At 39.3% G+C, this 25,612-nt stretch overlaps 1 protein-coding gene, 1 long non-coding RNA gene and 1 other non-coding gene across 5 annotated transcripts in view; 1 reads left to right on the forward strand and 2 right to left on the reverse strand.

Moving 5' to 3' along the window:
• The window catches only part of CHSY3 (chondroitin sulfate synthase 3), a 300,254-nt gene extending 284,866 nt beyond the window's left edge, over nucleotides 1-15,388 (reverse strand). For all 3 annotated transcript variants that reach the window (XR_004301904.1, XR_004301903.1, XM_032425089.1), the window contains exons 1-2: nucleotides 14,194-15,388; nucleotides 11,563-11,846 (exon numbers count right to left, since the gene is read on the reverse strand). Coding sequence is in view for 1 of the 3 variants with exons in the window: in XM_032425089.1 (XP_032280980.1) it covers nucleotides 11,563-11,846; nucleotides 14,194-15,001 (1,092 nt within the window). In the remaining 2 variants the exon portion in view is untranslated. The remainder of the gene's footprint in view (nucleotides 1-11,562; nucleotides 11,847-14,193) is intronic.
• On the reverse strand, nucleotides 8,927-9,067 carry LOC116645335. Its single transcript, XR_004301937.1, has one exon. It is a non-coding gene; the product is annotated as a U4 spliceosomal RNA (small nuclear RNA).
• LOC116645118 overlaps nucleotides 14,177-25,612 on the forward strand; it is a 48,600-nt gene continuing 37,164 nt past the window's right edge. The window contains exon 1 of the long non-coding RNA XR_004301906.1: nucleotides 14,177-14,245. This is a non-coding gene — a long non-coding RNA (uncharacterized LOC116645118). The remainder of the gene's footprint in view (nucleotides 14,246-25,612) is intronic.

The raw sequence follows: 25,612 nt of genomic DNA on the forward strand, positions 1-25,612 counted from the left end.
TCCCCCTGCCCCTCCCACTCATGCTCTTTCTCTCTCTCAAATAAATAAATCTTTTTTAAAAAATGCATTTACGTAGTCTGATAATACTTACAATGGAGCCAAGCAACAGCTTCGTAGGCCTCGCTTTTCTACTAAGAAGTACTTACAAAGGACTGAAAAGCTGAACATGATGTATGCCCCCATCTCTTACCCCTTTTCCTCTCTGATCTCACGTTTTATTACTCTCCTGGTCCCTTATTCAACTCTAGCTTCCCTTCTGCCTTCTGGTGAGTTCTTGACTTGTCCACTGAGTGCTTCTGACTGGAAAGCTTCTCCCTCAGATATCAGCATGGTTCACATAACATCTTCTCAGTAAGGCTCACCTAACCACCCTATTTAAAATTGCACACTCACCGTCGTGCATTCTTTAGTCCCTCCCTTGCTGATTTACTGTCTTTCCCCTCCAGAAAACAAGGCAGGGACTTTTGTCAATTTTTTTTTTCCACTAGAAAAGTGACTGGAATATTAGTTGTTCAATAAGTACTTGTTGAATCAATGAATGAATGATGAACAAAACTCAATGTATCCAAAGTAGAACTCAATTTTTCTCATCCTCTGCCGGTGCCTGAAACACACCAATCACCCACACTTAGTCTTCTTCCTTTTTTCTGGGTCTCTAGGAATAGTACTGTCATCTGAATCCAAAACAAAGGAGTTACCTTCAACTCTCCCCCATTCCACCCCTATATGTATTCAAGCATCTATTTCTGTTAAGGTTCTCTCCTCACTAGCTCTCAAAGCCATCTCCTCACCTCTACTTCCACCATGACTTTTTCATGAAGACTCAGCTCTCATCAGTGTGGTGCAACAGCATCCTGTTTTTTGTCACTATCCCTAGGGACAAAAGCCACCAATCCATCCTTCCATGCTACAGCCTCTGTGTCATCTGATCACAGTGTTCACCAATGAAAAACTCTTTAGAGCTACTCATTATTTATGGAACTGATTTTCTACTCTGACTACTCAGAATCGCCCAGAGAGATTTTTAACAATACTATGCAAAGGCTCCATTATAACTATAGTATCTAAACCAATGGCATCTCCCCAAGTGATTCTAAGAATCAGTGATCAACAGGTATAATCCTAAACCTTTGAGGGTGCTGTACAAGGCCTTTCCTGAGTTCTACCAACAGCTTTTGAGCCTCATTTCCCTACTTCCAGATATGCCTGAAGCAAACACACTATTTGCCACCATGCTCTTCTACCTTTGCCTTCCCATGCATCCTGACTTACCTGGCAACGTGCCTGCGCATGACTTCCAGTTTGGAAGAAGCACTGCATTTTCCTGTTCTCCTTGGGGACTTCTTCCCTTATACTGCTGTGTATCCTGTATTTTTCCTCCATTATAGGAGTCAACCACAGCATGGACATGGAAATATTTGTTGAAAATGACAGGTAATAACAAATTTACCCATATAAGTTTTTAAATAAGTTATTGTTTCTGCAATCAAACAGATACCACGGTATCTTTTTTCCTTTTGAGCTCCAATTCAAGAGTCAAGTGTTAAAGCAATCAAATCAATGACAACATTCCACCTATAATTTTAAGAACTCTATTACTATGTATTATTACTCAAACATATCACATAAAAACAGCTATAAAAACTCAAGCCTTGCATGGGTTAAAAAGTACTTTTTTTCTAAGAATGTTTTAAAACCTATGTTTAATTTTTCTTTTATAAAAAGAGTAATATATGAACCATGAAAATCAGACCATAAGAAAACCTAGAGTTCTGAGGAATGGCTTTAAATTTGTCTTAAAATCCACTCACTAACTCTTTGAAACGGATGACTAACAAACATAGACAGAAATGCAGAGTGCTGATTATTCTATGAAGTCCCCCAAAGTAAAACAAAACAAAAGGTAATTTTTAAGGAATAAAGAATAGACTGGATATTTGTATGCAAAAAAAGTAATAAAAAAAGTTAATACAGAGGTCTAAACCCTACAGCCACATTAGAATCACCTAGGGAGTTTTAAACATTACCCATATGGCAAGACTCACCTGTAAGAGATTCTGATATAATGGGTCAGGGATGGGTTCCAGCATTAGATTTTTTCAAAGTCCCCCATGGGATTCAACTGTGCAGCAGACTATGGAAGTACTGAATCAACACGTTCCCTGTTACAGCAAAGCCCATCTTTCAAAAAGCAATTGCAATAAACCCTTTCCAATCAACGTTCTCTCTTTCCCATGAGGGAAAAAAGAATATGAACATTGTAAACTGGAAAACATTAATAGTAGTTAAGAGTTATATGGGATTTATTATGTGTCAAGCATTATTCTAAGGGCTTCTAATACATTGACCTTTTTATGCCTCACGATGGCTCTGTAAATTGGCACTATTTTATACCATTCTGCTTCTACGAAAATAGCTAATGGCTGCAGAATACTTAACACTGCCAGGCATTATTTTGAGTGCTGTTATATACATTGATTCATTTAATCTTCACAACTGTTTGATGAGGTGGGTACTGTGATTGTAACGATTTGATAGAAAGGCACAGGGAAGTTAAATTACTGTCTAAGGCCTTATACCTAGTGAATGGCAGAGCTGGGATTTGAAGCCAAGTATTCTAGCTCCAGATTTCATAAAAACCAAAATCCTACTGACCTGTGCCCTACAAAAGGCACAAAATATTTTAATATGAAATAAAATCACTACACGTCTTTATTTTACTCCTCTTCAGGAAATAATACAAATGAGAGAGGAAGAAATAAGGATCAGACGATCCCAGTTCCAAGACAGGCATCACTGGTGAGCCCAACTGGAGTTTTTATGACTTAGAATGAAAAAGAAGAATTTAGAAGGATGACAAAGATGGGAAACCCAACTCTATATCAGACATGAAAACAAGAGATTGGTTAGAAACCAGACTCCTCCTCTCTGTGAGCTCCATGAAGACAAGGAAGGTCTAGGTGTGTTCACTGCTGAAAAAAGTGCTCAAAAAAACTATTTGAGCAAATGAAATCAGCTGGCTACAGAAGATGTGAGATGACTGAATTCTAATGCAGACTTTTTAATTTATTTTAATGCTGTATTTTTCTCATATTTCACAATACTCATCATGTGTAATACCTTTATTTTATACAAAATGTATTTCTGTATAATAGAACATTATATTAAAATACATTTTTTCATTAAAATGTTGATCTTTCAATAATTTAATTTGAGCATGCAAAGTTTACCTTAAAACTAATCTATATGCATATAAAATTTTAATAATTATATTTATATAATGATTATATGATAAATTATTAAATTAATGAAAACAGACATTTCTAATAATCAACTCAACAGCTATGTAACTGCATTGTTAATTCTAGGCCAAGTTGTTAGGAATTCTCTTGGGCCTGACTCTGTGCTCCTCAGGTGGGATGGCCATTGGGTCTCTGATCAGGTTTGATTTCTCCATTTGTAGCTTGTGTCTCTATCATCCTCTTGATTAGCAAAACACAATCATACATCTATCCTTAACTAATGACACAACAGATGCACTCTGGGTTCTCACCAGAGAACATGCATAACTCAAACTTCCTATTGGCCAACCTAATATAAAACATCTTAGTGAGAATATACATGAAGGGCTCTCTGAAGGCTATTCTAAATTTTAAAATAAAGTCCAGTAAACTACCAAACAACGGTGCACCGTCTTCAAGTAGAATTGCGTAATTGCATTGTCTCCAAGTAGAATTCCCTGTGCACAACTGACCTTCTGTGTTGCATTCCTGGTTTATGTTGAGGGGATTAGTAAGAAACATGGAAGCAAATAATGCTTTTATACTCACAGAAGTGGGCTGAGTTTTGTGATCCCTCAGAGCCCCTCTCTGTTCTGTGGGAAAGATTTCTTTCAGGTCTCAATATCTAGGTAAGTTAGTGTTCTCTTTAATGCCAGCAAAACAGGAGCCTAACATATATTTTTTAAGATTATTTTTCTTATTCTTCTACATTTTTCTTTTTCCATTATTTCTTCACATTTTAATTTAATTGTATATTATTTTTATTAATATGTATATATTTTTTAAAACTATCTCTTTTTAAGGTACTCTAGAAATAAATAGCTCTAAAAACAATGAATAAAACTGAAAGAGACAATGAAAAGTTCAGATGCCACTGACAGTAAAGAACGAGGGACACAGCCTTCCAAATTATGAATGGTGAGTAAAGATTTTAGAATCTCAAAGAATTAAGAAATCCACTTCATTCACTAGTTAGCTCCAAAACAATGCTTGCTGATTTTTTTAGTACTATTTTGATCCAGTTAATTTAGAAATTTATAACATATTTATTGTACTATAAATGTCCAACACCTTTGCAAGACAGTGTGACCTTAAATAAATGTCATGACTCAAAATGATTTATATGTGGTTAAGCCTTAATTAGAGTGTTGTTTAATAGTTAGGATAGTAAATGAACAGGATGTTAGAATTCTGAGGAATAGCAACCCCCCCACCCCCGCACTGTTCAGCTTATTGAGATTTTCTTATTGTTAAATAATATCAAATAATGACTCAGATGCCTGAAGACACTGATTTTTTTTAAGATTTTTTTTTTATTTATTCATTCAAGACACAGACATACAGAGAGAGAGAGAGAACATGAGTAGGGGGAGAAGGAGAGGGAGGGGGAGAAGCGGGCCCCCCACTGTGCAGGGAGCCCGATGGACCCTGGGATCATGACCTGAGCCGAAGGCAGATGCTTAACCATCTGAGCCACCCAGGCACCCCGACACTGATTTTTATTTTAATGTTGTATTTAGCTCAAATACCCCATCCTTAAAAGGTGCACCTTTGTGCGAAACAAGGAACATGCTATAATCAAAGTAAAATGCCATATTAGTTACATGACTGAACACATTTCTTTGTACAATGAGCCCTAATTCACTAGGTAGAAAAAAGACTGAAGTAAATGTTTCTCGAAACGTAGGTTTTTAGAGACAAAGACAAAGCAAGTGGAAGTAAAAAACTGACTTGGAATTTCTTCAGGTAGTATACTTGTGATCAGTTAAAGATAAAGAATATTCAAGGTTTTTAAACTGAAATAGTATTTATATGCCATCATGAAACTTATTTCAAATTGTGTGGAGGCATCTTCCTAACTTCATATTTTTCACAACTTGTTGGAATCATCTTCTCGTAAAGCATATGTTGTCACAATTCAGGTGATAAGGCATCAGTTAACAATAAAAATAAACGAGCTAAGACTACAAAATATGAAAACCATACCATGTTTCTCCTTCAACTTGGAATGCAATTTCATTTTGTACGAGGGAGAAAACAATGTGGCAGAAGAGAAACTGTCTAAAATCAACGCAGGATGATTTCATGTGACAAGCAGAATGGGGGTGGGAAGAGTAGGTGTGAGAAGCTTACTGCTTTTAGTTAAAAACTAAACTGTGACTGAATAAGAAGCGAGAAAAGAAGCTGGAAAGACTAAATTTTAGATCAAAATCCCCACTTAGGCTTCTCCATACATATTAATATACTTTAGGGGCATAAACCATGTTCAGGATGGAGCAAAATTAGCATTACAGAAGAGTGAAGCCCGTAAGTAATAGCAAGATGCTAAGGAGGATGTGCAATAGCCCTTTAAGAATGGCACACATATTTTAACCTTAATGGTTATGTTATGAAGAATTTATATGTACTTAAGATTTTTATGGTACAGCTCTCTGGTATTACAAGCCCAGAGAAACACTTTCAGAACATATCCTTTTGTGAAATAATGGCATGTTCTAGGGTGTTTATAGCCTTTAGTGGGCCAAGATTAAACATAAGGCATTCTGGCTTGAAATTAACTCTTTAAGGAATCTAATAAAAAAAATCTGTTTAGTCATAAGAAATGGTTTTCTAAGCCCATAGAGAAATATTTTTATCAATATAGAGCTATGTTTTATTTGAAACAACATTTAATTGAAGGAAATAAATATATATATATATTCTCTGGCTCCATTTAACTATAAACATTAAAAAGATAAATACACACTATTCTAAAGATGAGTCTCAGACAATGAAATGTAAAACTCTCTCACAGGGAGAAGAAGAATCATTGAAATTAAAATTGCTTTAATGCTTGAATATAAAAGATGGTACTAAAACAAAAAGCAAAGAAACAGAACCACCAATTCTGCTAAGACACAGGCTGAAAGTGAACTGTTTAAACTTTTGTTGTTGTTGTTTTGACAGTGAGGACTTTCTAGTTACTAAAAACATACTTACAACAAAGAAAGTGTAACTATATTCTATGTTACAAAATTCTAACAGCCAAGTTTGAAAAAAATAATTCTGTAAATTACAGTATTTAAAATACACATTTCATTCTCACTAGAAAATTAGTTCATTTTCTAGAGAATATTTTAATAAAAATTTCAACATGTGGGTCATCTGGCTCAAAATATCAGGACTCTTATGTATACCTGGGCCAGGCAGTTACAATAAACATGCAAGGAGAGCTTGGTGTTCGAAATAGGACATGAAGGGGACTGAAGACTGCTGGCCTCGGCTAAAGGCATCAAAAAACAAAAACAGAAAACTTTAAAACACTCTATGAGCCAAACGATGTTTAAGAGCCATATGCAGCCTCCCAAGCTGCCAGATTGTAGCTCAGATAACTAGGAAAACAGTAGCCAAGACAAAGCTCTACCAAAAAAGTCAGTAGATGCCAATAAATTCTCACACTCATAGAGTGAATAAAATAGAATGATTTTTCACGAACATGCTTCAGTTAGTAATCTTTACTTATACAATTTGAGGTATAAATGAATACAAAAGCAACCCATCAAGTGTGTTGATTAACATCTTCCATATGTCCTTAGAATCTAGATGTTTCTACCTCGAAGTAGCAAAGGGAGAATCCTAATTCTGACTGCCCAATGGTCTCAGGCACACAGAGAACCAGTCCATCTGAGGCTCACCAACAACCAAAGGCCTCTTAACTCAGAAGAGGTCAAGTGATTCCTGGGCCCTAAATGTGATCTGGGCACACATCCTGTGAACTCTTGCAATATTGGGACTGGCCTGTCATAAGCATGTTAATTTACTGAGAACTTGATGAAAAGCAGTGTCTATTAAAACGCATTTGTAATCTATTTTATCTATCATTAAATATAGAAGGAAAAAAGTACAAGGGGAGGAGATGACAGAGAAACAAAGTAAGAAGCTCACAGGCAAGGCATATTGTCCCAGACCACCAGGACCTTACCCTGGGAAGGAAGTGAAGCTATCCATTATTTCCCAAAAAAGTGAGCAACATCAGAAAGAGGTTCCAGTTACTTGAGAGACAAGTTCCTGGGTATTCATATAAGATGACTGCAGGATGAGATACTACTAACTTCCTTTCCTACTAAAAATTCCAGAGAAACTCAGAAAAGGGGGCTACTGTTCTGCCAACTGATCTAGAAATCTATGCAGTAATTTTTTTAATATAGAGTCTGATTTGTTTGGTATTCCTTAAACATGTATATTAGATAATCACTTGTTAATATTTTCCACACTATCTCCTTAGGATAAGCTATTAATATGGTGTTCAAAGACAGAAGCAAATGTTTGTAATGCATCATTTAAACATACAGACCTCCATGTTTTATAATAAATTCTACTGACATTTGATTCAATACCCAATAATACCAAAACATAAAAGTTTCTCGTTCTATGCCAAAAAAACTTAAACTTGGATTCTTTAACCGAAAAGAATTCAGCTTATTTTTAGTTTGCCTCTTTTGATATAGACAAATCACTCATTACTAATAGTTACTAAATGAAGTAAAATATGGATGAATCCTTGTTATATTTAATATAGTACACGATCTATTCAGCGACAATTACGACAATAATAGCTAAACCTATTGACAATATACTATGTGTCAAACACTATATTAAGGGCTTTACATAGATCATTTCACCAATTCACTTAAACTTCTTCAAAAAGTATGTGGTAGACACAGTTATAATATCCAATTTCAGCTTAATTAAACAAGGCTCAATTACAAAAGACAATAGAACTCAAACCCAGGTTTAAGTTTACCCTCTCTCTTTCTCAATTATGCTTAATTGTATATACAAAGAAAGTACACTTTCACGAGCAGTAAAGAATTCTAGGAGATTTCTAGGTTTTATAAAAACAATAATTTATGGGGCGCCTGGGTGGCTCAGTTGGTTAGGCGACTGCCTTCGGCACAGGTCATGATCCTGGAGTCCCAGGATCGAGTCCCGCATCGGGCTCCCTGCTCAGCGGGGAGTCTGCTTCTCCCTCTGACCCTCCCCCTCTCATGCTCTCTCTCTATCTCATTCTCTCTCTCAAATAAATAAAGTCTTTAAAAAAAAAAAAAAACAATAATTTATAATAAAGAAAAGCTACCTAGTCTATATAGTTTAATATATTTGTCCAATTCTCTTCCTGAAAGATCTGCAAGTCTATTTATCATTTTTAAAAGGTAAGTTCCATCATGAATGTTTCATATATTCAAACTCAAAAATCATGAACAGTGCTCTTAACTCTGCTAGAATTTTTACTAGAGGAAAAGCCAAACAGAATCCTGAAATCCATGAAAGGTATAGATAAAGGAAATTCAAGATTTTAAGAGAATTCCATCACAGAGAGTTCTTTCAAAAGAAGTATGAAAACAAAGTTAAGGATCAGTTTCACAGCTTGTTGAACGACCAGATGTAAAATCTCTGACCTTTACTGAGGATGCCAATGTACAGAGGAATAGATTACTTTTTTCCATATAATGTGAACAGTAGTATAGAATGGACATCATTTGAACTAACCTAAAATCCAAACTGGAAAATCCTAGTTTGGCTGTGATCCAATTGACCTAACCAAGTATCTCATAAAACAGAGAACAACATCCTAATATTAAAATGCTTAAATTATAACTCTATTGTATATTTATCTTTACTGAATTTATTGAAAGATGCTGTTTAATATGTCCCTTGCTAATGAAATTTTCCATCATTCCTTTAATCAGCAATGATTGCGCCTCAGATAAACCTCATTGGCTACGATACTGCCACTGTGCAAAGCTCCCATCATTCCTTTAAATAAGACTTTGAGACCTTGTATTACCAAATGCCTCCTCTAAAATAAATACTGTTTAAATACTCCTTAAAAACTGAACTTCCAAAACAAAGTAAATTGTATACAATTGTTTAGCATAAGAAAGTCAACAGCACAACTTCAGAAAATAATATTTTCTATTGCTAGGGGAAAAAGGTAGAAATGATTTCCTTCATATAGATTGTGAAGTGAGTGATATCCTAGTATGAGTCTAAACGCAAATGTATTTTGAAAATGTAATGAAAATACTGTGATCATGAAGTTACATCTTGTAAGGTTTGGAATCCCTTGGTTTGTCTGTTCTTTTATGTCAGTTTATGGTAAGATCTAAGACTCCACTCACATTAATACAGAGTGTGCACATCTATGAGAATTCCCCTCACTTTAATCAGAACAAAAGCCTACAATGAAAATAAATATTAAATCAATTCTTCTGCATGTAGGTTACTGAGCATATTTTACTCTCTTCGAACATAAATGAGTACACAACTAGATGAAGACTGTATCACAGCAAAATCAATGAAACCTCGAAGAGAAGGATTTAAACAAAAGGTTAAAACTTTCTATGTGATGTTAAGGCAATAAAGTACCAAATAAAACATAATAAATTTCCATCTTTATTTTTAAATATGGTTAATTTTGTTTACTTACCCGCACAGAGCCAATGTCTCCAAAATAATATCTTCGTATAAACAACCTAATGTGTTTTCTGTACTATTTATTTTTTGCCTTCCAGTTAGTTATATATTAAATAGAGAAACACAAATATGTTTGTTATTCTAAAATACCTATTTTTTTTTTTAAGATTTTATTTATTTATTTGAGAGAGAGAGAATGAGAGAGAGCACATGAGAGGGGGGGAGGGTCAGAGGGAGAAGCAGACTCCCTGCCGAGCAGGGAGCCCGATGCGGGACTCGATCCAGGTACTCCAGGATCATGACCTGAGCCGAAGGCAGTCGCTTAACCAACTGAGCCACCCAGGCGCCCCTCTAAAATACCTATTTTTAACTATAATGTTCTTGCATAAATTTTTACTCTATAGGGTAGTCATAGTTTAACAAAAGACAAATTACTATTTTATTATCAAAAGGAATGAGGTATATAATAATTTTAAATCTGCATAGTACATACTCCAAATAAATGGTTACTGATAATTTTTACTTTCTGTAATAGATAGAAGAAATATTCCCCCAAAGTGTAAATACTACAAAGTATAAAAAATAAAACAAAATTCACTAAAGTGGGATTACACTTCCAAAAGAAGAATGATTAGGACTGTGTAATCTTGAGGTATCATGACTTTACAAGGGACATATTTTCATTTTTCTTCTGTACCAGGAGACATGAAAAATTTGAAAAGATAAATAAATGAGTTACGTTATAATTTACAAATGTGTGCATTGGATAGCTGAAGTGTATCAAACCCCAAACACTTGAAAACCAAACTTCTGAAAAGTGCAATACACTATTTAAATGTTAAATCCAATTTTTACTAAGATTATCTTTTAGGAAAACTATTTTAAATAAAATTGTATTTCATTTCAAAACAAATTTCTGAAGGAAAAAAAAAATCCCAGAGTGTTTCATAAAACTATCACAATAAAAGAACAGTTCGTAACTCAGATTATGTAAGTAATGGCTGCTTTTCAGGAAATGGAATAAGAGAAGAAAGAGACTAAATTTAGTTGTGTTTTGTCCTTATAAATTAGAAGAAAGAAAGAAGAAGAATAAGAGAAAAAAATAGGTATTTTAGAATAACAAACATATTTGTGTTTCTCTATTTAATATATAACTAACTGGAAGGCAAAAAATAACCTACATGCAGAAGAATTGATTTAAGCAATCAATCATAATTTAAATAGTTACTTAACATCTTCATAACTACTTCTGTTTTCCCAGGTAACTAATTCCCTTTATTTTGTAAATAAATCTATCATAAATGATACATTATGAGTTAATTCTTCCTATGCTTTAAAAAAATAACATGCTAAATTTCCAAATGAAAATCTTCCAAGAAACTTTAGTTTTAACTATTTGGAAACAAAGAGATGCACTTATATACCTAACCAAAACAACAACAGCAACAACCAACCAAGTACCAAATGTTAAAAGCAACAATCCAAGAGAATACAATTAGTCCTCTTGTTAGAGACAGGAAATGGATAAGCATGTATATAAACACCAATAAAGCAAATAGAGGGGAAATAGCATCTTCCAGAGACGTGACTGGATAAACGGGCTGCTGCTTAAAGCTAAGGGTCATGCTAATAAAAAAAAACCTCCAACAGGCTTGTTTTGTGAAGAAAGTTACCTCCCACAATCACCCTTGTGTCCATACCTGGTTGCTTCTATCATTTTCAAGCAAATAAAAAGATGCTGAGAGAATAAACAAAATCACTGCCCCAGGCTATAAATTCGCACGCACCTGTAATATGTGAACATTTTCATCACAGACTATCTTACCTCGTAAGACCAGACGCACTGAGTCCCACCAAAGCGTCGAACACATCTTCCTACTTCAACATCCTCATGAGTTGTGTACATTTCTCTGAGGCATTCACCAATATGTGGCACCATTCTCCTGAGAACCTCTCGACTGAAGATCATGCCAGGTCCTCCCATACAGAAGTTCTCTCCAGGCTCCAGCCCCAGTTTTCCAAGTTCTTCAATATTCCCCAGGCCAGTCTGACCCAGGTAGAGAGGTTTACTGCTATTCAGTGATCGAAGAAACTCTTCTAACTTATCACCTACAAAGAGAAAGGCAACAATCACTCCTCTTGCTAATTTCATAATTATTTAGAACATACAAAGTAAGGGAAAGACCTTCCAACATTGGGTGCAAACTCCCCCAAAGTCATAATACAATTCAAAGGAAGAAAAACCTCTCTGAATATTCTATTATTTTAAAACTACTAATTTTCAGTTACTAATTAAATCATAATAAAATGTTATCAACCTTCTAGTCAAGATCACTGAAAAGCCTTAAGAAGTCTAACAATCATTAGACTTTTTTTTTGTAAAAGGTGAGATAATAAGGAGAATAATGACAAATTTATTAGCATGTTTGAAGTAATGATAACATTTTCAGAAAATAAGTTATATTTAGCATTGATTGGCAGACTGTTGATACTCAATAAATATTTTTCCTGATAATTTAGTTGTGTTTTGTCCTTAACTAAACTTCACATTACTAAACAGTCACATACAACCCAAAAGTTGAGAAAGAGAGGATATTAAAGTCGTCCTGGAATTTAACTTTAGAAAGCACCTTTTCAGAAAAAATAAATATTTCTTAAAAAATTAAGTAACTGGTTTCCTGATAGTACGTGAGTTCATCAAGAAAAACGATTTAAAGGTAAAATTCTGTAGCTAAAAGAGTATGAACACATTAGATATTCTACAAAGTGATACAGTGAGGTAGTCACCTTCTTTATATTCCCAGTCAGAATCTTTACTATCATTGTTTTGATGAGCTGGGCAGCTGCAGTCATTTATCTTGATCCCATGCCTTGCCCCTTGGATCTCAATGAATTTTGGCTATTATTGGGTTCTTAATACAAAATGCGTATTCATTCTTAATAGAAATGGAAAGACTATAGCACTTCAATGTTCTGAAGGACAGTCTTTCAATGCATTAAGAGAAATGACAGAAATAGATGCTATTAATGCATTTTAGAAATTCTCTGCAAAGTGTGGCAAACTTCTGCGAGGAAACCTTTGTGATTTTAGTGAGACACAGAAGACAAGGGGACTATAAGATAAGCGATCACTTACAGGTATAGATATCTATACATCTTCAATCTAAAGATAGTGTATTCATCAGATATGCAATCATCTATTTTTGTATCGAATTATCAATGGAATGATTTCACTCTACCTAACCTAACCCCAAGAAATCTCTAGTTATTACTCTACACTCACTCCCTGAGCCAAAATGGGACAGATCTTGTTTGTTTCTCCTTGAATCAGGTGAAAGACTACCTGGATCAGGAGAAAGCAACGAGGCTAGAGAGGTATACACTAGAAGAGCTGCCCCCCTTTGACCAATCCGTCTCCATATCCGCGACGGGCGGGACTGGAAAGATTTACTCCCGCTCTTAGGAACTTTTCTCTGCTGAGTTTAGAAATCTCTGGCCAGAGCCACCCACACTCAGGGTGAAGGACCGCGCCTCTTTTAAAACTGACAAAGTTTTCTCCTGCTGTGGCTGCGCGTGGTTTTGGGAAGGACTTCCAGGCTCTGCTTATCGCCGCAGCCACCAAAATAGATTGGAAAGGATCCACACTAGTGTCTACAGCTTGGAGCTCCTGGGGTCTGGATAATTCAGGGCGCTGTCCCCTTCTTCTCCACCACCAATTCCTAAAAATACACTCATCCGCTCCGGGTTTTACAGAGGTGTGACGGGCGGGCGTTAAGGGCCGACCTGGTGCTGCAACAGTAGTGGCTGGAAGGAGGTGAGCGCTGGAGCGGTGTGGGGGTGCTCAAGGACTCCCAGTGCGTGGTGGGTCGTGAGAGAGGGAAGGAAACGCACAGGGAACTGTATGGAACAGCGAAAATGTTTCCTCAATCTCACCAGTTCCGAAACTGCGTTAGATCCAATTACAACGAAAGGATTGTGGAAGAAAGCTAGAACACCCATCTCCAGACCGGCTCTCGCCCGCTTCCTCGGTCTTCCCTTCCTTCCCTGAGGACACGCCCCTCTGGATAGATGTGGGAAACTACTACCACCCGGGGCTTTCAGAGCAGGGCAGAGTAGGAATAGCCTTCAGTTAAGCCTCAAGCCCCTTTCCTCGCCGTTCCCACACAGTAAAGAGTTGGGGCAAGCTCTGGGCGGAAACGAGAACAGCAAGAGTGAGGAAGGAGAATAAAGCCGGTCAGGTGTGAGGAGGGTCCAGACCGCAGGAGAAGAGGAGGCGCGGACTAGGAATGGTGGGCGGATGCTAAGGGTGGGGACGGCGGGGTGGGGGCTGCAGGAGCCCTGAGCAAGTGCTGGCAGAGAAGCAGAGAGGGGCTGGGCAGGAATTAGGGCTGGTTGCGGGGGGGGGGGGGGGGGGGGCGGGGGGGGGCAGGCAGGACAGCCGGCGCTGGGAGGTCACCTTTGATGTAGACGTCGTCGTCGGCGCGCATAAACCACTCATACTTGTCCAGGTAGTGGTCGTGCATGTACTTGATCATCATGAAGGACTTTTTCTGGGGAGGGTAGGAGTCGTCCACCCCCGGTAGCGCGATGACAGGCAGGGGTGGCGGGGGCTGGCTTATCCCGGCGTTGGGGGACTGCTGACTGGAAAAAAACTCCACGCGGCCGGGGATGAAGCGCGCCCAGGTCCGCTGCGCCGCTAGCGCGCGGCTGCCCAGGTACTTCTGCGCGGTCATCACTCCCACGTACAGGAAATCCCGGGGTCGGGAGCTCGGGGCGGCGGCGCCCCCGTCCCCGCTGCCGTTGTGGCTGCTCCCCGGCCGGCCGCTTCTGCGCTCCCCAGCCGCGCCCCCGTCCTCCTCCTCGGGCTCCCCTTCTGCCACGGGGGCGCCTGGCAGCCCCGTTGCGCCTTCGGGCTCGCGTCCTCGTCGCCGCTGCTGCAGCGGGGGTGGCTGTTGCCAGAGGCTGCTCCGAAAACTGGTTACCCCGGGCGCTGCCTCTGCCAGCGGCGGCCCCTGGAGCTCCTGGCGCGCGGGGGGCGGCGACTGCTCCAGCCGCGGCCGGGGCTGAGGTTCGGGGAGCGGCTGCTGCGCGCCAGCGCCGGGGCCAGCGGCCGAGCGGCCGTAGTAGGAGCAGAGGCTGGAGCCGCGTCTCTTCCTCTCGCTCAGCTCGGCCACTCTAGGGGCGATGAGCCAGGACGCAGCGGTGAAGCCCAGCACCAGCCCCAGTGCCACGCTCATCCATGGGCGGCGGGAGCGCACGGCCATCGCGACTGCCCCCGGCGCGGACGCTAGCTGAGCGGCTGTGGCGCTGCGCGCGGGTCCCCCGGCTCACACCCGCCCCTCCTCCGCCTCAGCGCCCCCAGCCCGGGCCGCTGCCCGCCGCCGAGGCGCCGACGCCGGCTCAGGGTCGGAGCGCTCCGGGCGCCTGGCCCACTGCGGGTTGCAGCTGCCGGCCGCGCTCCCCGCTCCGCTCTGGGTCCTCGCTCCGAGCGAGGGTCGGGAGTGAAACTTCTCCCGGCGGTGGCGGCGGCAGCAGCGAGAGGAGCTGCAGGAGGAGGAGGAGGTGGAGCGGCAGCGGCGGCAACGCGTCCGCTCCTAGGCTGCCACCCTGTCACTGGCGCGCCTGGTCCCTCCCTCCTCCCTCCTTCCCGAGCCCCCGCCCTCGCTCTCCGCCTCCCGCTCCCCCCGCCGCCCGGCTCGGGACTGGCCCCGAGGAGGAGCCACAAGCAGCCCCGCTGCCAGCCCGGGAGAAGCGCGAGCCGCGCTATTTCCCCGTCACCCGCCCTTGGACGCCCCCCGTCCGCGCCTCGGTCCAGAGCCGGCCTCCTCTCCGGAAGGAAACGATCCCGGTCGGGCCGCCTCCGGCTTCCAGCGCCGACGCCCCCTCGTCCCTCCTCCCACGGCCCTAGCTCTCCGTCCCATTTCCCGTCCCGTCCCGCCCCACTGCCGGCCTCGCAACCCCCGCGTCCGCGGGCTCCACTGCCCTCCTCCCGGCGCGTCGGCTCCACTGACCTCATCGGCGGAGCTCGGGTCCCCGAGCCCCCGGCAGGCGCCCGCAACTCCCGCCCCGCTCGCCTCCCCCGGCCCACAGCCGGTTACGTCCCGGCGTGACCCTTCCCCACTCTGCCCCGCCCAGGTCCGGGCGCGCTCCGCTCTTCTCGTTTGCGGTGCTTTTCGCATTTGCGGTCTTTTCCGCGTTGCTCCCACCGCTGCTACTCTGAGTCTCCGCTCTCTGCTCCGTGTCCCGCTCACGGCTCGGGAAACCATTTGTCCCATCCCAGCGCCCCACCTCCCAACCTTTCTAACTTCCCGGTCCCACCTGCATCCTTCACCACCCCTCTCCAGGCGTACGCAGAAGCACCCCTTTCACTCGGTGTCTTCTGCTAAGAAAATCTCAGAGGCACTGGAAATACTTCCTCTGACAGAACACGGTGAGTGGGGGCTCAATCCCAAAGAACAACAACAACAAAAAATCCCATGTTCTCCACCTGTTGAGCTGGGAAGTGTGGGGCTGCCTACTGGTCCCCGCCTCAGCTCTCCTACTGGTCTGTTGTCTAAAAGTGAGAATCTTGAACTATTTTCAGTCTTGGTCAAGACTGAATCAGTAGGACTGGCAGATGATGGAGAAATGTGAACAAATTATAGAGCCAATACCCTGAAGATTCAATTTAAGAAAATTCTTACCCCCCCATAAGTGACCTTAATCAGAAAATAAAATAGAAAATATAATATTTATTCTTGCCTATAAACAGTTTTATTTTCTAAGGCAATGACAGGAAATGTTTTACGTGTCCAATTAGGGGAAAATACCTGCAGCGACAGAATCTCAAAGAAAGTTAAATTGTATTGGCCAAAATTACAGAAAGTTACATTAGGAAGAAATTACCTGAAGATGTGTAACATTTTGAGGAAGGGGACATTTAAAAAACTTTCTCTCTAGAAGTTGTGAATCTAACTAATACTTTGAGGTGCATTTGGCCTTCCAAACCCTTTCCTCTTCAAATTTCAGTCTTCTGTTTTGTGCATCAAATGCAAAGGGATGGTACTGAGTAGCATTAGGCAGAGGGCTCAATCCAGCCAGGTGCTGGCAGCATCCCTGGAACAGTAGGCCTGCCCAGGGCCCTTGGAGGAGTGGTTCTTTCCACACCAGCCACTGGCTGTGCATGAGCACGTCTGACTAAATGTTTCATCCAGTAGACAATGAAGCTGCTTTTCCATGTCTCCGTCTTGCCCAGAAACACTTGGGGATACAGATTATTGGGCTCTTTCTCAAAGTTTAATTTTAGTTAGAATACAAAACTAATTGGACAATCTCCTTCTGATTTGAAAACATATCCTCCTAGGAATTTTTTTTAACTTTCTAGAATAGTGCCGCTCAATAGAACTCTCCCTATAATGGAAATTTTATTTATCTGTCTCTTCTTTAAGGCAGCCACTAGCCACGTATGACTGTTGGTGCTTGAAATGTGGCTAATATAATTAAGGGAATGAATTTTCAATTTTATTCCATTTTAATTAATTTTTATTTAAGTAGCCCCATGTGTCTGCCATGTTGGACAACACACTTCCAGAGGAAATTCACAACATGGAGCACTATTACCTATGGTCAAGTGTAAAGAACACCTACACATTAGCATACCCTCCCCTGAAATATCCAACAGGGCTTCATTCTAATGGGTGCCATTCTTTTAGTAGATCTACAAAATCATTAATTCTCATTGGCCACAAATAACCCACTCATCAACTGTTACAATATTTTGAGATAAAGTTAACTTTATTCATTTATTCAATAAACATGTACTAGAGATTAAGCATGAGGGTGGAAGTCTCTGGACATGGAAATATCAACAAGATATTCACTGCCACCTATCATGAAGTTTATAGTGCAGTGGGGAAGAAAGACAATAAGCACCACATCACACAATGAATTACAGTGGTGACATATGATATGAAGGGAAAATACTTAGTATTTACAAGAGCATCTAATTTATTCTGGGATTCAGGGAAGGTACTTGGAGACATTGAAATAAAATGAAAAGTATTGAAATGATGTTCCACACTGGCTAAGTGGCCTTGGGAAAATTATTTAAATTGAGCTTTAGATTTCTAATCTGCAAATACATTTCTGTGAGGATTTAGTAAGATATTATATATAAGTGCTTAGCACAGTGTCTGGTTCATTGTAGGCCATCAGGAAATGTTAATTCTTCTCATTTTCCAAACCTTCATGATAAAATCCCTTAGATAACACTTTATTTTTAATGATATTTATCCTCTGATTTATTTAACACTTACTTAGTATCTACCAAAAGCCAAGCACTATTCTAGAGAAACAGCAATAAACAAAACACAGTCCTTGACATCATGGGGGTTATTCTACTAAGGAGAGATTACACATACACACACAAACAAATACATATAATATGCTAGGTGATACAGGTTTTGAAAAAATAGAGATAGAGGGTATATACAAGTGTTGGGTAAGGCCATCTTAGATTGATTAGTAAGAGAAGTTCTTTCTGATAATTTTAGCACAGAACAGAAAAAAGTGAGGAAACTAACTATAAAGATATCTGAGGGAAGGGCGCCTAGGTGGCTCAGTCAGGTAAGCATCTGCCTTAGGCTCAGGTCATTATTCCGGGGTCCTGGAATGAAGCCCTGTGTGGGGCTCCCTGCTCAGGAGAGGTCTGCTTGTCCCTCTCCCTTTGCCCCTCTCCCCACCTCCCACTCTCTCGCCCTCTCTCGCGCGCTCTCTCTCGCACTCTCTCGCTCTCTCAAATAAATAAATTTTTTTTTTTTAAGATTTTATTTATTTATCTGAGAGAGAGAATGGGAGACAGAGAGCATGAGAGGGGGAGGATCAGAGGGAGAAGCAGACTCCCCGCTGAGCAGGGAGCCCGATGTGACTCGATCCCAGGACTCTAGGATCATGACCTGAGCCGAAGGCAGTTGCTTAACCAACTGAGCCACCCAGGCGCCCCTCAAATAAATAAAATATTTTTTAAAAAATCTGAGGGAAGATTTTCTAGGAGAAGAAAATAGCCAACCCAAAGGCTTGAGATATACATGGTTATACTGAGGAACAACAAAGAGGCCAATGTGGGTTGGAAATTGGAAGGAGCTAGTGACTTGCTGGTCATTTAGGCTAGTGCTATCCAACAGAATTAGAATGTGAGCCAGAAATGTAAGACATGCAATTTGACTTTTTTCTTGTAGATACATTTTTTAAAAAGGAGGTGAAATTAATTTAAATAACATTTTATTCAATTCAATGTATCCAAAATATTATCATTGCAACTATATATAATATATAAATAATGATATAATTTTATGATAACATAAAATTACTGAGAAAATTTACATTCTTTTTATCAGTACTAAGTTTTCCAAATCCATTGTGTATTTTACACATTATAGCACATCTCAGTTCAGACTAGCTACATTGCAAATGTTCAATAGACTCATGTAACTAGTGTTTACCACACTGGATATTTTGAGCCTTACAGACATTTGTGAAGGCTTGGTCTTTTGTTCTGAGTGACAATGAAGGTAGAGTAGAGCAGTGGTATGGTTTTTATTTATTTATGTTTTACAGGGACCATTCTAGCTCCAGTAGGAAGAAAAAGCCAGCAAGAGACAAGGGTAGAATCAGGGAAAGCGTTTAAAGCATTATTGAGGTGACCTCCATGACTTATTCCCACACAGTGTCTGCACCTCTTCCTCATTTGTATTAAGTAGAAGTGTTGAGAACGTTTTTCCTAAGAGTTTAATGTCATACTTATTGAGATTCCTCTATATTCCCCTAAATATATAATTTATCTGGTATTTCCCAAGGTCAGTGCAGTAATTTTCTCATACCCACTTTAATTTTGAAGATACATGAGTTTTCAGGTAGATAATTTTCTGGGAAATTTCCACCAAGGACTAAGTTTTTTATTAAAACAAAAAATAAAGTAATACATTCTAGGACAAAGTTTTAAAAAACTGTATTTGGACAAGAGGGGTGTTAAGTGACAAATTTGTATGGAGACTTTTTATCATGGAATAAAATTATAAAATACTAAACGTATACTAAACTAAAACATAGCCAGATCTGAATACATTGTTGGAACAAAGCATACAGAAGTGTAGGTAATTCTAATATTGCTGGCCGAGTATGTCTGATAGGATTGCTGTTCTTACCTAAACAAGAATGTTTCAATAGGTATACTTGTGAATCGCCTGATAAAATCTCTATGAAGCAGCTCGGCAGATTTTGAGGAAAACAATAGCAACAAAAGCTTCTTAAGATTATGGTATTTTTCAGAAAAAACAAAGTGCGAAACTGATTCCCTGTCTTCTCTCAATCTGTTAATAATTTCAACCACCCCGAAATCAAGCTGAACACATTATAGACAGCCATTCAGCAGACTTCTATGAAGGTACCACACTGAGTGATTGAACTAATTGGGAAGAATTAGCAACAACTTCAAAATCACAGAAAAAGACACAGATGCTTTTAAAAGGATGGATATCATAGTTTGCTCAGGTATGAAAGTTAAAGGTAAATATTTAAATATATGGTTCAGCATGTACTGGTGCTGCAGGGTGCAGGCAAATTTAGGCTGGTACTGACACTCTGATTTAGTATTTTACTCTAATATTTAGAATGTTATCATTTTTTCTTGACAGAGCAAGGCCCACTTGATTTCATTTGTGTGAAGCAACTGTGGCATCTAGTGGCTAATAATCATAATGTAATTCAGCTTGTTTCTAAGGGGTAGATTTTGCTATATGGCATTTTTGACATCCCCCATCAATAGCTAGAGGAATCTTGATAAATAGGGAATTAAACATAGACACATAACAAGATGACCATTTAACTGTATGTTTATTTCCTCCGAAATCAGCACAAGGGGATGATAGAAGTTCATATACTGAAATATGAAAAGGTAAATGTTTAGAGCACATTATAAAACTATGTATGTTTTACAGCCTAATTCCAACTTACATTTAGTTAATCAACATGAAAATGTTTTTTTTTTTTTTTAACGCTGACTGGATAAATAATTTAATTATTAATTCCTTTTTTAGATAGGATAATGGTATTGTGGCTATGTTTCCCAAAAAAGCCTGGTTTTTCAGAATTACACACTGAACTCTTTGTAGATGAGCTGGTGTGATGTCTGGAATTCAAATAATGTAGGATTGAGGGAGGTGCTAAGTGGATGGTGATGTGTGGAGCCTGAATGACCAGGTATTGATGAGCAGGCTGGGTGATTACTTTTGGGTAGATTCGGAATTCTCTGTAATAAAACCTTAAAGAAACTATTTTGTTTAAGAGCAGCATACATACAACTTTCATTTTCTATAGATTTATCTGAGCATAAGATAGTTCCTTTGTCCAAATCATCGATGTATTTTGAGAAGAAAATAAGACTCCTGCTGTCACTGAGGAAAGATTCAAGAGATGACCATATCAGAATTAAAACTTCTACTTCTTCCATTGCCCCTGAGCTCCAACACAGTCTCTTAGACATAAGCAAAACCCCCAATTAAGTTTTAACAAATAAAGAGGCACTATGTATGATGAGGACTTTTTCTTTTTAAGTAGTAGTAATCTGTGATTAGGCAATGAGCTATAAAATCTCCAGAGAGCTCCTAATCACTAATCTGAATTTATTCTAAAATGGTTTTTTATTTTAATTTCCTCCTTTCACTGTTCTCCAAAATATTAATAAGCTCCAATTCAATATTTTTGATCTATCAAAAAATTAAAATGCCCATGCCACCTTCCTTCCTGTTTAATTTTTTTTTTAATATTTTATTTATTTATTTATTTGACAGAGAGAGAGAGACAGCGAGAGAGGGAACACAAGCAGGGGGAGTGGGAGAGGGAGAAGCAGGCTTCCTGCCGAGCAGGGAGCCTGATGCGGGGCTCGATCCCAGAACCCTGAGACTATGACCTGAGCCGAAGGCAGTCGCTTAACCAACTGAGCCACCCAGGCGCCCCTTTCCTGTTTAATTTTTAAAAACCCCATAAATTACTTGATGTCTTTTCCTCTCCTACAGATCACTCCTGTTGGAAAGAAATATAATACGATCCACATATGTAATGTAAATTTTTCTAGGAGCCACATTCTAAAAAGTAAAAACAAGTGCCATAAATCTTAATAATATACTTTATTTTACCCAGTATATCCAGTTCTGACTATTAAGTCTTAAAGCTCCTTTTTTGATTAACAAAGAGACAAATGGATTTCAGAACACTGACAGGATTTATTGTGCTGCTTTCTTAAGTATCAATATACAAATATTTTGCATATGGATACATGAATATGATATATACATATGCATGCAGGTACATATATATACAGTTTGTTTGTTTACAGCTACACTACCGTTACAGAATAAGCATAAGAGGAGAGATTAGGGGATTTTTCTATCATACCTCAATTTCAGGATATTTTACTAAGAGGGAAGACAGGTTGGATATTTTATCTCTCAGCCCAATGTCATTGCATTTTCAGAGAGTGAGGCAGAGTTTTAGTTCATTTTAAGTCTGCTGCATCTAGGAGTGGACTTTTATTTAAATTCATAGTAAGCTAATAATGACACAAGTCATTGAACAGTCTTGAAAGTCAGATTTTATGGATTTCAATAAAATATTAGCAGTGCGAGAGCAGAGCTTTTATTTTCTGCCACTCTTTACAGTTGTTTTGTTTTGGAAAATATACTTATGTTCATAAAGTATTTTTCCTGTTAATATATAATAGATTTGTTATTTCTGTATGAGTTAATATTTAATTTTTTTCTACTTTTTAATTTCTCATACTATAAACACTTGGGATCCTCACTGATGTTTAAGACTGTAAAGAGGTCCCAAGAACAAAACATTTGAGAACAGTGGTCTAAGGAAACACCTTCATTTATCTTTTTCTTCTCCTGGAAATAGCACAACAATTTTTTTAGGAGAAATAATTAAGAGTTAGAATGCCTTCCACCTGATGGAACACTGACACTAATAGTTTGGGATGACATGAGAGTGGTTATCATTGAATTTCTATTTTTGAAGCTTTGACATGCTTCTAAGTATACTTTTGTCTCCATGTGTTCAGATTAACATCTACTGCATTCTGGAATCTAGTACCTCGGCTTTTTTTTTTTTTTTTTGCATGTGTTGCTATTGTAAGGGAATGTCAAGAATGAATCTTCTAAGACAAACAGAATTTAAATCATTCAGACATTTCAAATTCTCATTTGTATCAAGTAACAATTAGTATCTTTCACAACTTTAGAAGTATACTTTTCTTTTCTACAAAAACCAACTATAGGACAATACATCATTCCAAGGCTCCAACCATTTTGTGTTGCTAGGCCAATGAGAAAATATCTCCGTAAGTTAATTCTAGAGGTGCAGAATCATCAAATTTAGTGAGGAAAGAGGAAGATAACATGGCCATACCAATAAAGTCGAAGGTGCAATTATTTGCCCTTTGAAGCCAATTGTAGCTCTGGGAATAGACAAAATGTAAAATCCAAATACAATTGCATGAACTAATTGAAAAAGGCAAACTGGCTCTCCTAAATGAAATAAAAGGTCATCATTTGGAAATTGCTATAAGAATAGTGTTCTAGATGCAAAATAAGAGTGGGGGTGCGGGGGGAGGAGGCCTAGGACATGGTGGTACTTTCTCTCATTGGGTCCCTGTGGCCTTAGCTCTGACTCTTCATTGGGCAGAAAAAGGACTAGAAGAATCTCAAGAGAAGATTAAGAGCAAATGTTAGCCTCATAGCTAAGTGATTTCCCAGCAGTGTTTTCTGCTTTCATCTCCCAACTGGGCACAAAGAGATTCAAAAGGAGGGTGCCTGGGTGGCTCAGTCGTTAAGCGTCTGCCTTCAGCTCAGGTCATGATCCCAGAGTCCTGGGATCGAGCCCCACATCGGGCTCTTTGCTCAGTGGGAAGCCTGCTTCTCCTTCTCTCACTCCTCCTGCTTGTGTTCCCTCTCTAGCTGTGTCTCTCTCTGTCAAATAAATAAATAAAATCTAAAAAAAAAAAAAAAAGATTCAAAAGGAGATTCAGGCTAAGGCACACCAAAGAAATAAGTGAGGGGTGGAGCACTGCATTTTTAAGACCTTCGCTACAGTTCTGCTTACCACACCCTTCATCCGACACCACACTTTTTTCTTCCAAACTGCACTTCCCACGTCTACCTTTACAGAAAACGGACAGAAATAGTCACAGTACCATCTGAACCAGATTAAAATTAAATTTAGGCTTTAGCATTAGCAGCATAGAATTGGGACTCCAGTACATGATAAAGCCATCAGAGTCAGATCAAACCTTTTAGGCATATAGAAACCAACTGGGCATGACATCTTACATCTTAAAATTTTAGCACCTAGGTCAATGTTTCTCAAAGTAGGATCCTCAGGACTCCTATGTAAGTATATCTAATGTTTTAATGTGCATAACTATTAATAATAAATCTGGAGTTCTTCTGAATCAGAATTGCTGAGGGGACCAGGAATCCACATTTATAACAAGACACCTGAGCATTTCTTAAACATACTGAAGTTTGTAACCTACTATTCTAATCTTCCTTGATAAATGAAATAATTCAAAGTCCTAAGAATATACATTAAATTAAACAAATTAGCATAAAGACCAGAATTGTTATATCCTTTTACTGACATTTACCACCCTCAAAAAAACATGAAAACATGGCTGAAGTTCTAGGTTCTTCAGCCCTAAATGACAGTCACCCTTACTGACTTGCTTTTTTACAAACTGAATGTAAATTAGTTTGAGTTCCCCAAGAAGCAGACTCTGAGACAAGAATTTGAGAGCGAGTAGTTTATTTGGAAAGTGATTCCAGGGAATACTGGTGGGAGAGTGGAGAAGTGAAGGCAGGAAGGGAAAAGAAGGGGAGGGGAGGGGGGAGAGAGGGGGAGGGGACCAGTAAAGGGTAAATTCTGAAGTCAGTTACCACTGTGGAAAGCTAGAGTTTAATTCCACTTGGGAAACTCTTGCAGTCAATGTAGACCATGGGTCTCAGGCTTATTCCATGGGAAAAGCAAGAAGCTGGGTGTATTTATACACTGACTTCTGTCGGTCATTGATTAAGTGCTGCTCCCAGGGGACACATTCCCCAGCACTTCTAGCTTGCCCCTTGGACAGATTGAAAGAGCTCTTCAGGGAAGAGTTAAAGAGGTTGATATTTGGAAGACAGACCATTGGCAAGGATGGAAATGGTAGAGGCAAGGAGATGTGGGCAGGACTTTGGCATCCTCTGCTGTAAGCCACAAATTAAAGTGATATTCACTCCCAATGCCAGACTTTTGGACTTTCCATATTACAATAGATACAAACCATGTGAGTAACAATATACCAAGTAATATTTTCAAAAAGCGTGCTTTGCAAATTTAGGTTTCTTCTCATTGAGGAATGTATGTTATATAAACAGTCTTCTTATGGGGCTATTGGAGTTGCTAATGTTTTCCTGTTACTATCCCCTGGTGAATTACTAGAATTCTTGGTGGAGGGCCACTATGACCATATTGTGTCTTGGTTTTGAGAATTCCCTTTGGCTATCTTTTAAAAACATTTCACAAGGGAAAATTTCAAACATGTACAAAGTGCATGGACTAGAGCTTCTTGAACCCATCATCCAGCTTCAACACTTTTTAACTCATAACCAATCTTGTTTTATCTGTGTCCTTTCCCATTTAGCTCCTGCTGGAATTTTTAAAAGCAAACTACCGACACCATTTATCCAAAAATATTTTAATATGTAGCTCTAAAAAGTAAAAACTTTAAAAATGCCATCATTTTATGTAAATTTAACAATTGTTCCTTAATATTATCAACTATCAAATAATCGTTCAAATTGTCA

This window comes from Phoca vitulina, unplaced genomic scaffold (assembly GCF_004348235.1).
Source record: "Phoca vitulina isolate PV1807 unplaced genomic scaffold, GSC_HSeal_1.0 scaffold32, whole genome shotgun sequence".
Taxonomy (NCBI): Eukaryota; Metazoa; Chordata; class Mammalia; order Carnivora; family Phocidae; genus Phoca; species Phoca vitulina.